Source organism: Melozone crissalis, unplaced genomic scaffold (genome assembly GCF_028551555.1).
Source record: "Melozone crissalis strain CALT ecotype California unplaced genomic scaffold, PUWL_Pcris_2 ptg000081l_1, whole genome shotgun sequence".
Classification (NCBI taxonomy): domain Eukaryota; kingdom Metazoa; phylum Chordata; class Aves; order Passeriformes; family Passerellidae; genus Melozone; species Melozone crissalis.
In genome coordinates this window covers 3,060,603-3,074,788 of record NW_026535858.1, presented here as the reverse complement: position 1 = coordinate 3,074,788, position 14,186 = coordinate 3,060,603, and the positions used below count along the sequence as shown (strand labels likewise).

Below are 14,186 nucleotides of genomic sequence, written 5' to 3'. Positions count from 1 at the left end.
CTGAAACATGGAGTCAGGATTCTCATCTCTTCCCTCCTCCTGGGACCCCTGAGAACACCACCACATTTGGTGACCCCGAGTGAGGAACATTCCCACATTCTGGCATGAGGATTTGTGTCATTTATCATTTATACACCCATGCCTTACACCCTGAGCACAGAGTTCTCACCCCTCTCCTCTCTGCCAGGGCAGGAGGTGAGTAAGAAAAGCAAGTTCCAGCCTCTGGAGCTCAGTGTGGGGGGTGGCTGGCAGAGGGAGCACAGCTGGGAGAGCCCTGGGTGGGTCCTGCAGGAAAGCAGCGATGGAAATGAGCACACTCATCAGCTTTATCACAAAAATAAGAAGATTTGTACCTAGGTGCCAAGTTGTCATATGTATAAGCAACTGACATAAGTCGCTGAATCAAACTGGTTCCCTGGACAAGTACAAGAAACACCTTTAAAAATTGAAGTCGAAAGAAAAAAAAAAAAAAAAAAAACAAGTTAATATAACAACAAGCTTTTTGATCTGTTTTTTAATTATACACACTGTGTGAATCTAAATAAACCCACCTGTGCAGAGGAGGAAGGGCAAAAGGCAAACCACAGCATCTTCACAGTTAACAATTTACTGGTTTTATTAAAGCAGAGCTAAAATCCCATGTTTCACTGACTAGGGCTAGATGCTAAAATTTTATTCTCTAAAGAAGATAATTCAACTGAATAGGAAAATCAACCATTTATTCAATCCTTTTAGTAAAAACGTGGTATTTTTTAAAAGCATAAACTACTCACAGCCTTTTAAAAACCTTATGTTTGAGGAGACAGGGCTGAGATGAGGTTGGACACTTAAATTTTGCCTACCTCTGTGATCAACACATTTTACTGACTAACCACTCTCTTAAAATATTCATCTTTAGCCAATCTGACAGACCATACAGAATTTTAAAATGCAAGTGTGAAGAAAATCTTAAAATACTTAAATATCAAATCAAGAATACTTATCAATTGACAACTAAAAATTTAAAACCAGTTAGAGAAAGCAACAGCAGCATTTACATGTTCAAAAATTTAATACATATGCTAAGTTCCCTGTATGACAGTAGCCCTGGTGATTTAGGGATTTATTAAAAAAGGCTGATATTTATAGAATAGTTAAGGTCTTTCCAGGTATAACAAAGGGGAAGTTTGGCTCCAGCTCAGAGTTCAGACCTGCACTTTTTGGCAGTCACAGCTGGTCCTGTGGCCAAGAAAGTCAATTTACACTGAATGTTCCCCTGATGCCAAAATATCCCCTGTGTTCAGCCTGCCCTAGGAAATCAGCATGCAGCAACCTGGCAGGAAGGTTCACAGCTGCAGGTAAGTTCACACTCACTCAGGTATCCCTAATAAAGTTACTTCAGTGTTTACTAAAGGAATCCAACATGGATTTAGCAAGGACAAGGGCAGCTCATGTTATAAATACAGGTTAATAATAATAATGTGCTACTGTAAAAAAGGACTGATCAATTCAGGAAACAAAATCTAAGAAACAGGGACAAAGCACTGCAATTCTGAATTCCCAATTAATGTGTTCATCAATCACCAAAAACCACCTTTTGGTTGCCAGGTTTAAAACTATTCAAATACTTTTCTAGAGAACAAGCAAGAGATCAATTATATTACTGAGATCAGTTAGTACTACTAACTTTTCCACTCCATGACTTTATAACTAAAATAAGGACTTCACATTTACTCTTTTAGCAGAGGAGATGCTTCCTACAGCTCCCAGAACCTCTGTGTGCCTCCTACCTCTGTCAGCCTGGGGATGTGAAGGCCCTTGACGTGGTCGCTCGTGGTTTTCCTGGACTTGCCCGGCCACGTCCTTTTCCTGTGGCTCTCTGCCACCCCAGACCAGGCAAAGACATCATGGTAAGCCAGGTCCAGATCTGAGGGGTCCACTGCAAACTGGCAGATCAGCTTCAGCAAGCAAGCAAGACAGTCCAGCTGCCACTGGGAAGGGGAAGGAAAACAAATCCGTCACTGCCATATTTTCTGGAGAAATTCCCTTGCCCAGGATTCTTCTCCTGGGAAGCTGAGAAGCCTCAGAGGAAAAGGAAAACAATATTATCTCATTTGCTTCTCCTGTGTTTTGCTGCTTTGGAATGTGGATGGAGATTGTTTATCCAACAGGTGATTGTTTGTTTGGGCTCATGTGAATTGTTTTAACTCAATGACTGTGGTGGTGTTCACAGGGGTCCCAGGATGAGGGAAGAGATGAGAATCTTGACTCCATGTTTCAGGAGGCTGATTTATTATTTTATGATGTATATTACATTAAAAGAAAATTATATACTAAAACTATACTAAAAGAAGAAAGGATTTCATCAGAAGGTTTGAAAGAAATAGAAAGGAATGATAACAAAAGCTGTGACTCTCAGAGAGTCTGAGCCAGCTGACTGTGATTGGCCATTAATTAGAAACAACCAACAGGGACAATCAAAGATGCACCTGTTGCATTCCACAGCAGCAGATAATTATTGGTTTTCTTTCCCTCTGAGGCTTCTCAGCTTCTGAAGAGAAAAATCCTAGCAAAAGGATTTTTGATAAAATATGTCCATGACAAATGACCAATCACGGTCAGGCTGTGTCGGGACTCTGGAAGGAGTCACAAGTTTTCATTATTATCTTTTAGCTTTCTGTCTGTATCATTTCTTTATTCTTTTGTATAGTTTAGTTTATTATTCTTTAATATAATATAATAAAATAAAATAATAAATTAGCCTATCAATAACATGGAGTCAGATTCAGCATTCCTCCCTTTGTCAGGGAACCCCACAAATGCAAGAGAAATCTTCAGTTTTGAGGGATTTATTTTACATGCAATTCATTAGCAACTGAAAACCTCAGCAAGGTATAAAAGAGAAAAAACTAGAAGTAACTTGAATTTAGCTCAAGCTAATGATAAAATAATAATGAAAAAGGTGATTATTAGTCATTCTTATAGAACATGTGCATTATTGACAAGTGTCTTATTAGCAGCACAGCCACTATGCTAACTGTCTCATTGACAGCAAGGGAAAATGCTATTTCTTGGCCTCTTAGACAAGGGAAAGATAATTAACAGATTAGTGCTTTTAATGCAGACTGTAATAAATAATTCTCCAAATAACAACCTTCCTTAAAATAAGCAGAAAAAATAACATAAATAAATAAATATTCCATTCTTGTTTGGCTACTTTTGGTTTCTTTAAAGAAGTATGATCTGTTATAGTAACACCAACATAGTTGCAATCATTCCTGAGGAAGCAACCCAGTTTTTTCCCCCCTCTAAGGTTCCATGAGGTACAATTTTAAGAATAAAAGACTCTCCCCAAAATCCACAGAAAAACAGGGAGGGTGGTTTCAAAACATAAAAAAGCAGAAGTATATGTATACTTGCTTTTTTAGAATTAGCTCTTTCAGGAATATAAAATATTTTAAAAAAAGATGCTACTACCTAGACTCTGGTGGTTTCAATCAGAGAATGGATCTATTTCACAACAGAAAATAACTGTACCAATGGCTCAAAGCATTAAAAGTCTTTACAAATACCAGGAATGTTCTTCTGGAGACAAAGGCAGAGTGAACACCTACCACAGTCCATGATTCCTGTTCCTTAGGCTCTAGGATTCCAGAATTGAAAATTTCCAGTAACTGTTGGAGCCCTCCAGCAGCAACAAACTGTAAGCATATGATGGAATCAATGTGGGAAAAAGCAGATACAGAAATACCACTAACACCAATCAGATACCAACCTAAGCTTTATAAAGTAATAAATAAATTACAAATTATTCGGCTGGATATTTTATGAAAACAAATGTACATGGCTACCACAAATTTACAAGCCTGATAACACAGAAAAACTTGCAAATGTTATCCCAAAACTTGAGATAAAAGATTTTAGGATAGATAATGTTTTAAATGTTTTTTTATTTTATATTTATCTTGGAAAACTGTCTTAGATATCATGGAATACTGTAAGAAAAACAAACCTTGCAGCTCCACGTGTTTTTACTGTTTTCTATTTGATCTTCACTTGAATCATCTGAGTCTGGGTAAAGATCACTGTAACTTCCCTAAAGATAAACAAAATTAACTGCAAAAACAGCTCAGGAATTGTAATATTATAAAATAAATCATCAATCTATGCTTTGGTTCAGAGAAAAATTGAGATTCTGTGCAAGGAAATTACCGTGGATTCCCGTCTTATCCTCCTGTTGGGCTTCCCCAAAGCTTCAATGATCTCCAGGGCATACAAAAGTTTGTGGGCACTTTTGATTCTCAGAAGGTCCTTCCAGCTAAAGCCATCATTACCCTTATAAGATGAAAAAAAGATAGAAAATGATTAATACAATTATATGCAATGCTCATCTGTCTAAAAACTCAGGGAGAGGATTTTTCAAGTAGCACAGATAAATTATTTGGGGTTTAATTTCCTCTGTTATCTGAAATTGGACTATTTCAAGCAGATTTCTATATATGATTAACAATCTGAATAATGAAAAGGCAACATTATTATATGCAAAAATAGACACAATTTTACATTAGACGAAAGCAAACATCACACTGTAACTGCCACCAAAATTGTCATGCATGTGTGCATAAAAAGCTGCAATATCTACAATCTGCTATGATGCAATTTCAACCACTTTTAAAGAGGCAGAATAATACTTTTATCTGTAGAAATCAACTGTGCTTCCAAGCAAGCCAAGCTATGAGCTGAGGGAATAGAGTACAAAAGTATCACTACCACAACAGCCAGGCTACAGCTGAATAAACTGCTCTTTCCATCCAAGTAAAAACATTGTGATCATTAGTACTGACTAGTCTTTTAATTTATAAAAGAAACTTTGAAAATAAATGATAAACACAAACTTTGGGAGCTAAGCTAACATCTCTGTTTAGTTTTAGATTTATTAGGTTTACTCTTATCTCAGCACACTTAACAGATTTACTATATAACATTGCTATTTGGGGACATTTCAACCAAAACACTGGATGGTAAAAAATTCAAGTATAATAAAGATAAATATGTAAAACTTTGTTCACCTGCTCATCAGAAATATTCTGGAATGCCTGCAGCATATTAGGGCACGTTGGTAGGAGCATTAACAGTTCCCAGACACGTCTGGATAAGTTCTCTGCATGGAGATGGAGCTCTTCACACCTTGCACTCTGACAAACCAAACCATAACCATTCTTACTGTCAACTTCTTTGAGAAAAACACATTTCAAACCCAAAAATGTATTTATCTGTAATTAAGAAGCTGTTTCCTATCTAATAACTAAATCCATAATTAGGATATGATAATTGAGGTCTCAACTTGTAAGAAACTAAGTTAAATCATCTTTAAATCATATCACATATTTTGGAATATTTTAATGCAGATAAAACTTATAAATAAATTACAGGTTCAAATGTACTACATATGATTTAATTTCCCTCAAGCTAATGATGGCATACAAGATGAAGCTTGGCTTTTTGCAATAAAACTTCACAAACCTTTCTTCAAGCCAATTCCCATTATGAGTCACCACATCAATTTAAATAATCAATATTGTTTCTTAAGAATTGCTTTTATAGTTTCTACAGTATTTAGAACATTCAAAAGTTCTATTACTGCTAAGAAAATATTAGCAGTATCTTAGCAATATTATTGCAAAGAAAAAAGGAGAATTATGAAGATTTTACCATGTGAATGAGCAGGCAATACACATCTCTAGCAACTGAACAGAGTAGAGAAAAACTGGCTACACAGGAAAACCAGGTCCAATGAAATAAGACTTAAATGCAATTGTTCTAATAAAATTACTCTGAATTACCTCACTATCTTCCATAGCCACTTCTCCAGAAGGAGGCTTAAAAGAGGCCAGCATCTCTAGCAAATCAAAGAGGGTGGTGAGGTGAGGTTCTTGCAGGAGTAGGAGCATTGGAATGTTGTCCTTCTGAGGAGGAGGTAGGCAGGAGGCTGGGAGCTGGACACCTTCCCCTTTGCGCTCCCTCCTGGGGGCACCGAGGGACACAAACACCATCTGCAGCAGAGACAAAGAGCACAGACACAGCTTTATGATAAGCCTGGAATGCTTTCACAAGGGTCAGAATTCAAAAATTAAAGACAAATTTCTGTTTTGTAGTCAAATCTTGGCTTTGCAGCATTTTCAGCAAGTGCCATAAATGAACTTTGGGTTTGCTTTCACTTAAGGCATTCATGGTGTAGCTGCACTTGATGCCTCAGGTTTGGCTTTTTTATTTTTCAGGTTCTGTGCTGCTTTAGTGTGTGGGTCTGGGCTCCATATTATGGGATGGTGAGCTCTGTGCACAGTGGGTAGACAAAACAATTCCTTCTCTAGCTGGGCACCAAGGACAATGATCCAGATCTCAGGCCCAGCAGCATAATGGGAGAATGAACAGAGAAAAAAAAGAAGGATGGGACTTGATGGGCTGGAATTGGACAATTAACTCTAATATGAAAATGGAGCAGAACTTATAAAAGTGACTGATTGTCCATGTTGTGACCATTTTGGTTCATCTTGGGTGCAGCCCTGGCTGGGCTCTTGTGCTGCCCAAGGTGCATCCATTGAGGAGATCCTTTTAATAAATCCCTGCTTCGTTCTTCATTCCCTGTGTCCAGCCTCTGCTCTAGGGCAGCCCTCACAAAGCATCAATGACACTCCTGACTGCCCCTGAGGCTGAGATACACCAGTCCTGAGCTGGCACCCCCCAGGATTGCTCCCAGCCAGCCCCAGGAGCAGAATCAGCTGCAGGAGACCAGAGCCAAGCCTTGGCCACAGCTCCAGGGCCTTTCCCACGCTGGCAGTACCTGCATGTCCTTAAAGCCCAGCTCATGGAGAGTTTTCTCATCATAGTCAGTTGTCAGCTCGTGCCCAGATGAAATCATTCTCACAGGTCCCATGAGGCCACCTAGGATAAAAGCCTATTTCAGCAGAATTCTGGAATGACGATTTGAGTTTCACAGCTTTGATAGTGCACCCTTCAGCAGAGGCAAAAACTTGCTGCTATTTCCTTAAGAAAAGTGATTATTACATTAAACTAATTAAAACTTGTATAAATAAACTAAATTTACTTGCATAAATTTACTTTACTTGCATTTGTATTCACAAATAACCTTTTCAATACCAGGTCACCCAACTTTGTAGTGAAGAGTATTTATAATACAAATTCAAACATGTCTTCCATATTTTGTAGTAAATGATACTGTGCCACAGAAGGATAATGGAAATTATTGTGATCATCAACAAGATGTCCTTGTACCACACACTTGTGGTCAAGTCAAAGGAACATTGATTAATCTTAAATGTAAGTTGGAACCAAAGAAGTCACACCCACTTCAGAAGGGAAAAACTGAGAACACCCTGCAAAGAACTCAACACTGAACAAGAAACCTGAACAACCAAAAGATGAAGAATTAAATTCTATTCCGTGCAGACAACCAAGCCTCTCTTCTAACAAACACACTTTGTCCAACATGACCACATGTTTCTAAAATGCCTGTTACAACAAAAATAAATATTTACAACTATGTGGTGGAAAACAAGACAGTTTCTTTACTAAAACTGCTTCTGACAAGTGGCTGGTAAGGTATTCTACAAAGAAGGCAATTAATGTGTCCAAAATTCAGTCTGGTTTACTTACATTGTGTCTCATTAAAGCAGGTTTTTTAGAACTTGTTAAACTGTGAAGAGCAAGCTTGAATCATGTTTAAACATATATTAATGGTGGTGTTGGAAAGAGCTGTTCATGGACAGAATTTATTCAGATAATTGTTCATTACATCCTAACTCATGCTTATAATGAGAAAGAAAAACCAAGAAAACATAAAGAAAATTCAGAAAACACATTGAACCGAAATAAGTGCTAAGAATGCTGTAATATATAATATCAGGAATATAACACACTCCTGAAGGATAAAGCAGGACTTTCATTCACTCACAAACACAAAGAGGGAACAACAAGAGGATGCATATTCACTATACAGAGCAAGGTGACATTCCAAATTAGCAGCCTCAAAGCAGGATGAAGAATCATTTCTGCTACTGGATGACCATAAATTAAAAAGCAATTGCAGGAGTAAGGAAAATCTTCCACCTGACTGGAATACATGTACACAGAGCATAAATTATGGATTTGAATTGTGGCTTCAAACTCTGACTCAATGGCATAGCCAAAAGTGCATGAATCAGATGAAATACAGAATAAGATATTCAGAAATGTAAAATTTTATCAAGTCATGTGCAACAGAATCTCCAGTTTATAGAAAATAACATCATTCAAATAACAAGAAGAAAAATAATGTGGGAGAAAATCTGTTGGAACATGGAATGTGGACAGATTCAAGGACTTAAAGGATTTACATTTTCTTTGCTATTTCAAATAAATGGTAGTGCTTAAAAAACAGTATTATTCATTAGAAGAGAGGGTGATATTAATTTGAACTACAGCTAAAGAAAATAAATCATAATGCTTGCTTTGAGGTGTCTGGGGAAAAAAATCCCCACAATCATTTAGGCTGTAAAGGCAAAACCTCCAGGCAGGAAGAGCTCACCAGGGAAATCCCCCTTGCGACTGCTTTGGCCAAACTCCTGCAGCTGTGCCTGCTGGTTGATCTGCTCCTTCTGCAGATTTTCATACCAGTGCGTGACTTCTGCTCGCAGATCAGCCACCTGGTCACTGGGGTACATTTCTATGGTCATCTGAAAGGAAAGAGGGGTTATTTTCCCAGGAGGGCTGTGGGATCAGGAGCACTGAAAGGAAAGGGGGGTTTATTTTCCCAGGAGGGCTGTGGGATCAGGAGCACTAAAAGGAAAGGGGAGTTTATTTTCCCAGGAGGGCTGTGGGATCAGGAGCACTGAAAGGAAAGGGGGGTTTATTTTCCCAGGAGGGCTGTGGGATCAGGAGCACTAAAAGGAAAGGGGGGTTTATTTTCCCAGGAGGGCTGTGGGATCAGGAGCACTGGGCAGGGAGGGTGTGCCTGGAAGGGATTTTCACCCACCTTGTCAGGAAGGCCAGCTGGCTGACACACAATCCTCAGAGGTAGAGACTGTTTGTCACTCAGGGCTTTCAGGTGACTGCTGATGCCAGTGCCTTCAATCTGCCACTGTCTCAGGTGATATGCAAACCTTAGGAAGCAGGGAAAAACATGGAAAAAGTGCTTTTGTCAAAGCCAGTTTAACACAAATGTTTGCTGAACAATGGAAGTTGTTTTGATTTTTTTTCAGGAAGTTATTGACAGCCTCACTGTGTTTCAAATAAAATTAAAATAACTTCAAAGAAGTTTCTCTGGTGAGGGATGGGGAAACACAAACACATCCACACATTTTTATACAAGAACAAGGGCCAACACTGGTAACTGTTTAAACTTTATTTATCACCTTTCACAATTACTCCCTACTGTCTTTCCTTTACACAAAGAAACCATTTCTTAAAATAATAATCACTCTTAACACACTTATCATTATGGTAAGAGGAACAGAAATAAATTCTGCATCCAAATAGATCAGTAGAGGTTTTTACCTTCTCCTGAAAGCCTCCAGGTGTGTTTTCAGCATTAAGAGCCCTCTTTCAATAATGGTCAGGCTTGAATGAGAGTCTTGCTCCAGGTTACTCGAAGCTATCATCAGACTCTCCATACACTTGCTAATAAATTCCTGCTCTTTTTCCAGACCAGTTTTACCTGCAACACCAGTTCAAGTCAATTTATAGGCACAGCTTTGGAACAATGCATTTTAATACTAAGAATAATAAAAGGATAAAGAATAAAATAGAAAAGAATAATAAAAGGATAGTGCTGGGTATTCTTTAAAGCATTTCAAACAGCAAAAAAAGGATGAAAATGGAAGTGGATACCATTGATGTAGTAGGAGTTGATGTACTGGATGGCTGCTCGACTGACATCTCCAGACTGGGCCCTTAGAGCAATGCCCCAGAACTGGTCCATGCCACACAGCTGTTGGACAAAAGGAAAACAAGCACAGAAACAAAACATTGCTCATTATTTTACTGGGAGAGAGGATTTTCTGATCTGAGACATTCTTTTTACCTCTTGACTCAATCATAACAATATCTCATTTTCTCCACTGTTTGCACTGTCATCACTGCACACACCAATTACTACAGAACTCTCAATTTCTCACAAACAGTTTCAAAGTCACACATGAGGAGAACTGACTGAAATTCAAAATAGTGAAATTTCATTTTTGACAAACAGGAGTACTTCCAAATGAAGCTGTAAAACCACAACTATAGTCAATATTCATTGCAAGAAAAAAAAAGCCTCAAATCAATTCGGAGAATATATTCTAAATATAATTTTATTTATGAGGTAATTGCTCTGGATTAAAAACTTCTCAAGTATATAATACATAACATTTTACAACACATTTCTAGTCAGAGTTAAGTATGACTTAACAGAATGTCATTTAAGTCTTCTTCACTAGGTAAGTAAATGTTACAAACCTGTTTTTAAACTCAGCAGTGGATACAGCTCAGTTATGATAAAACATGACAAACTGCACAAAGAGATGCAGGCAACAGGTATCAGGTTTGGGTGGTTTCCTATCTTTGTCCTGAGAGCCAAAATGCCCAGAGGCAGAGAGAGGAAAAGCAGGGGCAGAGGCAGGCTCACCTCGGAGTTGGAGCCCCCATCGTAGGCGCTCGTGGCCAGCCGAGCCAGGTTACACAAGTGCTGGAAGAGGTTCAGGCCAGTCATGCTGATGGTTTCAGGTTTGAGCTGGGGCATCTAAACAAAGGCAAAAAAATGTCACTGCTGGAGCACAGAGCAATTGCAGGGTATTTATTTCACTAGCACTGTTATTACTGATCACTGCTGTTATTAATCCCACTCAAGTGTAGTAGATCAAATAGATTTGTTCTTGGAAAAGATCATACTCTGAGTTTTAGATAGAAAAAAGAAATCAACTATAATTGGCTTGAACAGTTCACTTCACCACTGATTTGAACTGTAACAACGCAGAGGAAAAAAAGTTATTTCATTTTAACATCAACTGCTTAACTTATCAACAGCAGGAGAACTTGTTAGCATATGTGACATCCATCCAAAAAACTTACACATGTGCAAAACTAGACAAAAACCTGTGCAATCTTGGGAAAGAACTAGACTACATTAATTATTGCACAACCTATCCATTTTGTAATGTCATCTGTCAAAATAAATGGATAGAATAGAACCCCCTGGAGAAAGCTCTGCATGTTTGTCTTTTCAGTGGCTGTATTGCTGATATTTATAGGCCCCTCTGAAAAAGTCCATTTTTCACTCAGGTGCAGCTGTACAGCATAAAGCAAACTGTACTTTGGTGAAGTTTTTTTTTTTCCCAAATTAAAATAAAGTGCTACACAACTGCAGACAGAACATGTGGGCTATTTGTAAAGAAGCACTCAGGTAAATTGGAGTGTGAAAAGAATTCCCACAAATCCATTTCCTTCCTCTCTCCAAGCACAGAAAAACCTTTCCATGACAAGCAGGGCCCTCCTGGACTAGTGAAGAGATGATTTCCACAGAAACAATTTTAAATGCAATAAACAGTGCTGATATGGAATGAAACACTCTATCCATTACTGGAATGATGAGGCTGCAATTAACTCTGCACATACCTTTTCCAAAAAAAGGTGCTTGTAAGTCTCCATCCCCATGGCGTGCTGGTCTTTGCTCCGAACTTGGTTCAAGAACCAGTGTAGTGCATCATCATAACATTCAGAATCTTCTACCAAACAGTGCCACAGGATGTCCACTTGTTCTAAACTCAACCCTACAATTGGGCAAGTATTTTTATCTACTCCTTTGCAACACCAAATATTCCATAAAACCCAAGAACGCACAGAAAAATCAGAATATTTCTGTCAGGTCACAACACATAAATGACAATTTGACTATCTATAGTGAGACCACCCAAATATCAATTGTAAAAAGTGTAATTTCTTTCTTCATAAGTAAAATTGATTTCTGACAGTTTTAAAATATGAAGAATTATTTCTTTTTGGAATACAGTGTTCCAGTAAAAGATCTCATTATGGACACAAACCATTATGTACCATAATACATAATGTATTACCTTCCTTTAGTAATTACTACAATCCTATTATTTAGAAAAACTGCAGCACAGAGAACATGAAAATTTGTTTTCACAGAACTGCAACAGAGTATGAACTCCAACACTGGTTCTGTGCCTTTGCCAGAAAATCTTCCTTCTGTTGAAACTGTCTCAGGGATTATTCTAAATTGTATGTCTGAAACAACACATTAAGCTGATATGGATTGCTAAGAGTATTTTTGCCTTACTCTGGGGTGGTTTTGTGGTAAGATAACCTGAAATACTCACTGAAATGATCTGGGGATCCCAGAGTAGAAAACACACACGTCAGGAACTGGAGACGAACCTGAACCTCGGCACTGTGGCTGTATCTAAATGAAAATTTGGACAAAAAATGGAAGTTTGTTTTGTTGCTTACTGCCATAACTTCTTTCCTACTCATCCTTGTGCCTCTCAAAAGCATAAATAATTGCTTTTACAAGCTTCTTTCTGAATTTCTAGTTCAGTGTATGGCCCAAACCCTGAAGATGTTGGCCAACCACCCCAAACAGCAGCATGACACAACAGCTGTCTGTAGATAAAAGTCCTTTTTTCTTTTGGAAATTGAGAAGGGGGACAGGAGTGGCTTTTTTGTCTGACAGTACGATTGAAGTGTATCATTTTGTCACCTTGTAAGATCTACCTCATTTTTCCCCCTAAGCTGTAAAGTCCTGATATTTCTACTCTAAATTTCCAACTCCAAATGATACATATTCTTTATGAAAATATTTTCATAACTTACATAAAAATATTGACTTTATTTCTACTTATGCAGTAAAATCTTGATGGTAAAAGGAGCAGAACAATTTCTCCTTTTACCTGAATTTAAAGGATCCCACCTTCCTAAGTAATTCCTCACTTAAGCAACATCTACTATAAAGGCTGAAGTCAGACTGGAAGAAGTTAAATTGGACCCATAAATAGCAGCATTTTTCAGATGTGGGTGCCCATATTGACTTTGACATCTGTCAAAACATGAACAGTCTGTTCCTCTGGGACTGGGGAGCTGGAAATTGCATTGCTTGTTTATATACACCTGATTTTAATCACACAGATTACAAAGTGCAGACGGATGTATTCCAACAAAAAATCATGCAAAGGCCAATGACAAATTTTGAAACTAAAACATTTCAATAGTTCTAGTATACAAAATCATTTTAAATTAACTTGGATATCAAAGCCTTCATGTTTTATTTGCACACAAATATTCAACATGACATCTAACCAAAATGACACAAGAGTTGGGTTTTTTAAGAAAAAGGAGCTATTTAAAATGTTTTTACAGACTTTTGTAAAAGCCAGGAAATGTCCCTAGAGAAAGCCTTTAGTTACAAGAACACATCAGCAGCAGCACTGGTTAAACCATAAAATATCAAACACTCCAAGCCAGCTGTGTACTTACAGTGCATGTTTGTGCCGTCCCTCCCTGACTGCCTGGATGTAGTGTACCAAATTATCAAAGAAAAGTTTCATCATATTCAGTTCTTTTTCTGCCCACCTGTGGCAATTCAAAGGACAGAAAGCATTATGGTTTGCTTAAAAAGATCAGAAAAGCCCCAGGAAGCAGACAGCTGTTACAGGAAAATGGCACACACGTAACCCCCCAGAGTGAACATTCATTTTTCCATCCCAGAAGCATTTCCCAGTACTGTACTCTCTTATTTCTTGCAATCCTTAAGGTTTCCTAACGCTATTTTCAGGTGTAGGACTGACAGAACACTCCCTGTGAAGCCCATGAAAATTACTCCTAAAGGCCCTAATTCAGAGAAGGTCTAACTCAGAACTGGGCATATGTTTAAATGTCACACCAAAAAGGCCAAGGAAAATTGCTGATTATCACTGTCCCCTTATCAGCAGTTCTGTCAGTCCATTCTCTTACACCAGGCATGGTTTGTTCTGCTAAGGAATGCTGAACTTTATAATCTTCACCTTTCACAGGGTTTTATACACCAAAGAGCCCCCTAAATTCTTGGGAGAGTGGCCTACTTACATTGTGATCCAATGTGTGTCATAGCTGCTCCCAAATTGCTGGAATGTTCCAAACAGCTTGGGAAGAAGGCGAAGTGAAACTACTACAGATCT

The 14,186-nt window shown here is 38.1% G+C and overlaps 1 protein-coding gene across 9 annotated transcripts in view; it reads right to left on the bottom strand.

Moving 5' to 3' along the window:
- USP34 (ubiquitin specific peptidase 34) overlaps positions 1-14,186 on the bottom strand; it is a 116,430-nt gene that overhangs the window by 46,765 nt on the left and 55,479 nt on the right. For 8 of the 9 annotated variants that reach the window (XM_054290131.1, XM_054290136.1, XM_054290134.1 and 5 more), the window contains exons 19-35: positions 14,095-14,184; positions 13,507-13,602; positions 12,354-12,436; positions 11,629-11,783; positions 10,643-10,756; positions 9,865-9,964; positions 9,532-9,691; positions 9,011-9,137; positions 8,564-8,711; positions 6,821-6,921; positions 5,823-6,032; positions 5,049-5,174; positions 4,192-4,314; positions 3,992-4,075; positions 3,594-3,680; positions 1,770-1,970; positions 354-436 (exon numbers count right to left, since the gene is read on the bottom strand). In XM_054290131.1, coding sequence (XP_054146106.1) covers positions 354-436; positions 1,770-1,970; positions 3,594-3,680; positions 3,992-4,075; positions 4,192-4,314; positions 5,049-5,174; positions 5,823-6,032; positions 6,821-6,921; positions 8,564-8,711; positions 9,011-9,137; positions 9,532-9,691; positions 9,865-9,964; positions 10,643-10,756; positions 11,629-11,783; positions 12,354-12,436; positions 13,507-13,602; positions 14,095-14,184 — 2,088 coding nt within the window. The remainder of the gene's footprint in view (positions 1-353; positions 437-1,769; positions 1,971-3,593; positions 3,681-3,991; positions 4,076-4,191; positions 4,315-5,048; positions 5,175-5,822; positions 6,033-6,820; positions 6,922-8,563; positions 8,712-9,010; positions 9,138-9,531; positions 9,692-9,864; positions 9,965-10,642; positions 10,757-11,628; positions 11,784-12,353; positions 12,437-13,506; positions 13,603-14,094; positions 14,185-14,186) is intronic. The other variant, XM_054290133.1, reaches the window with a different exon arrangement.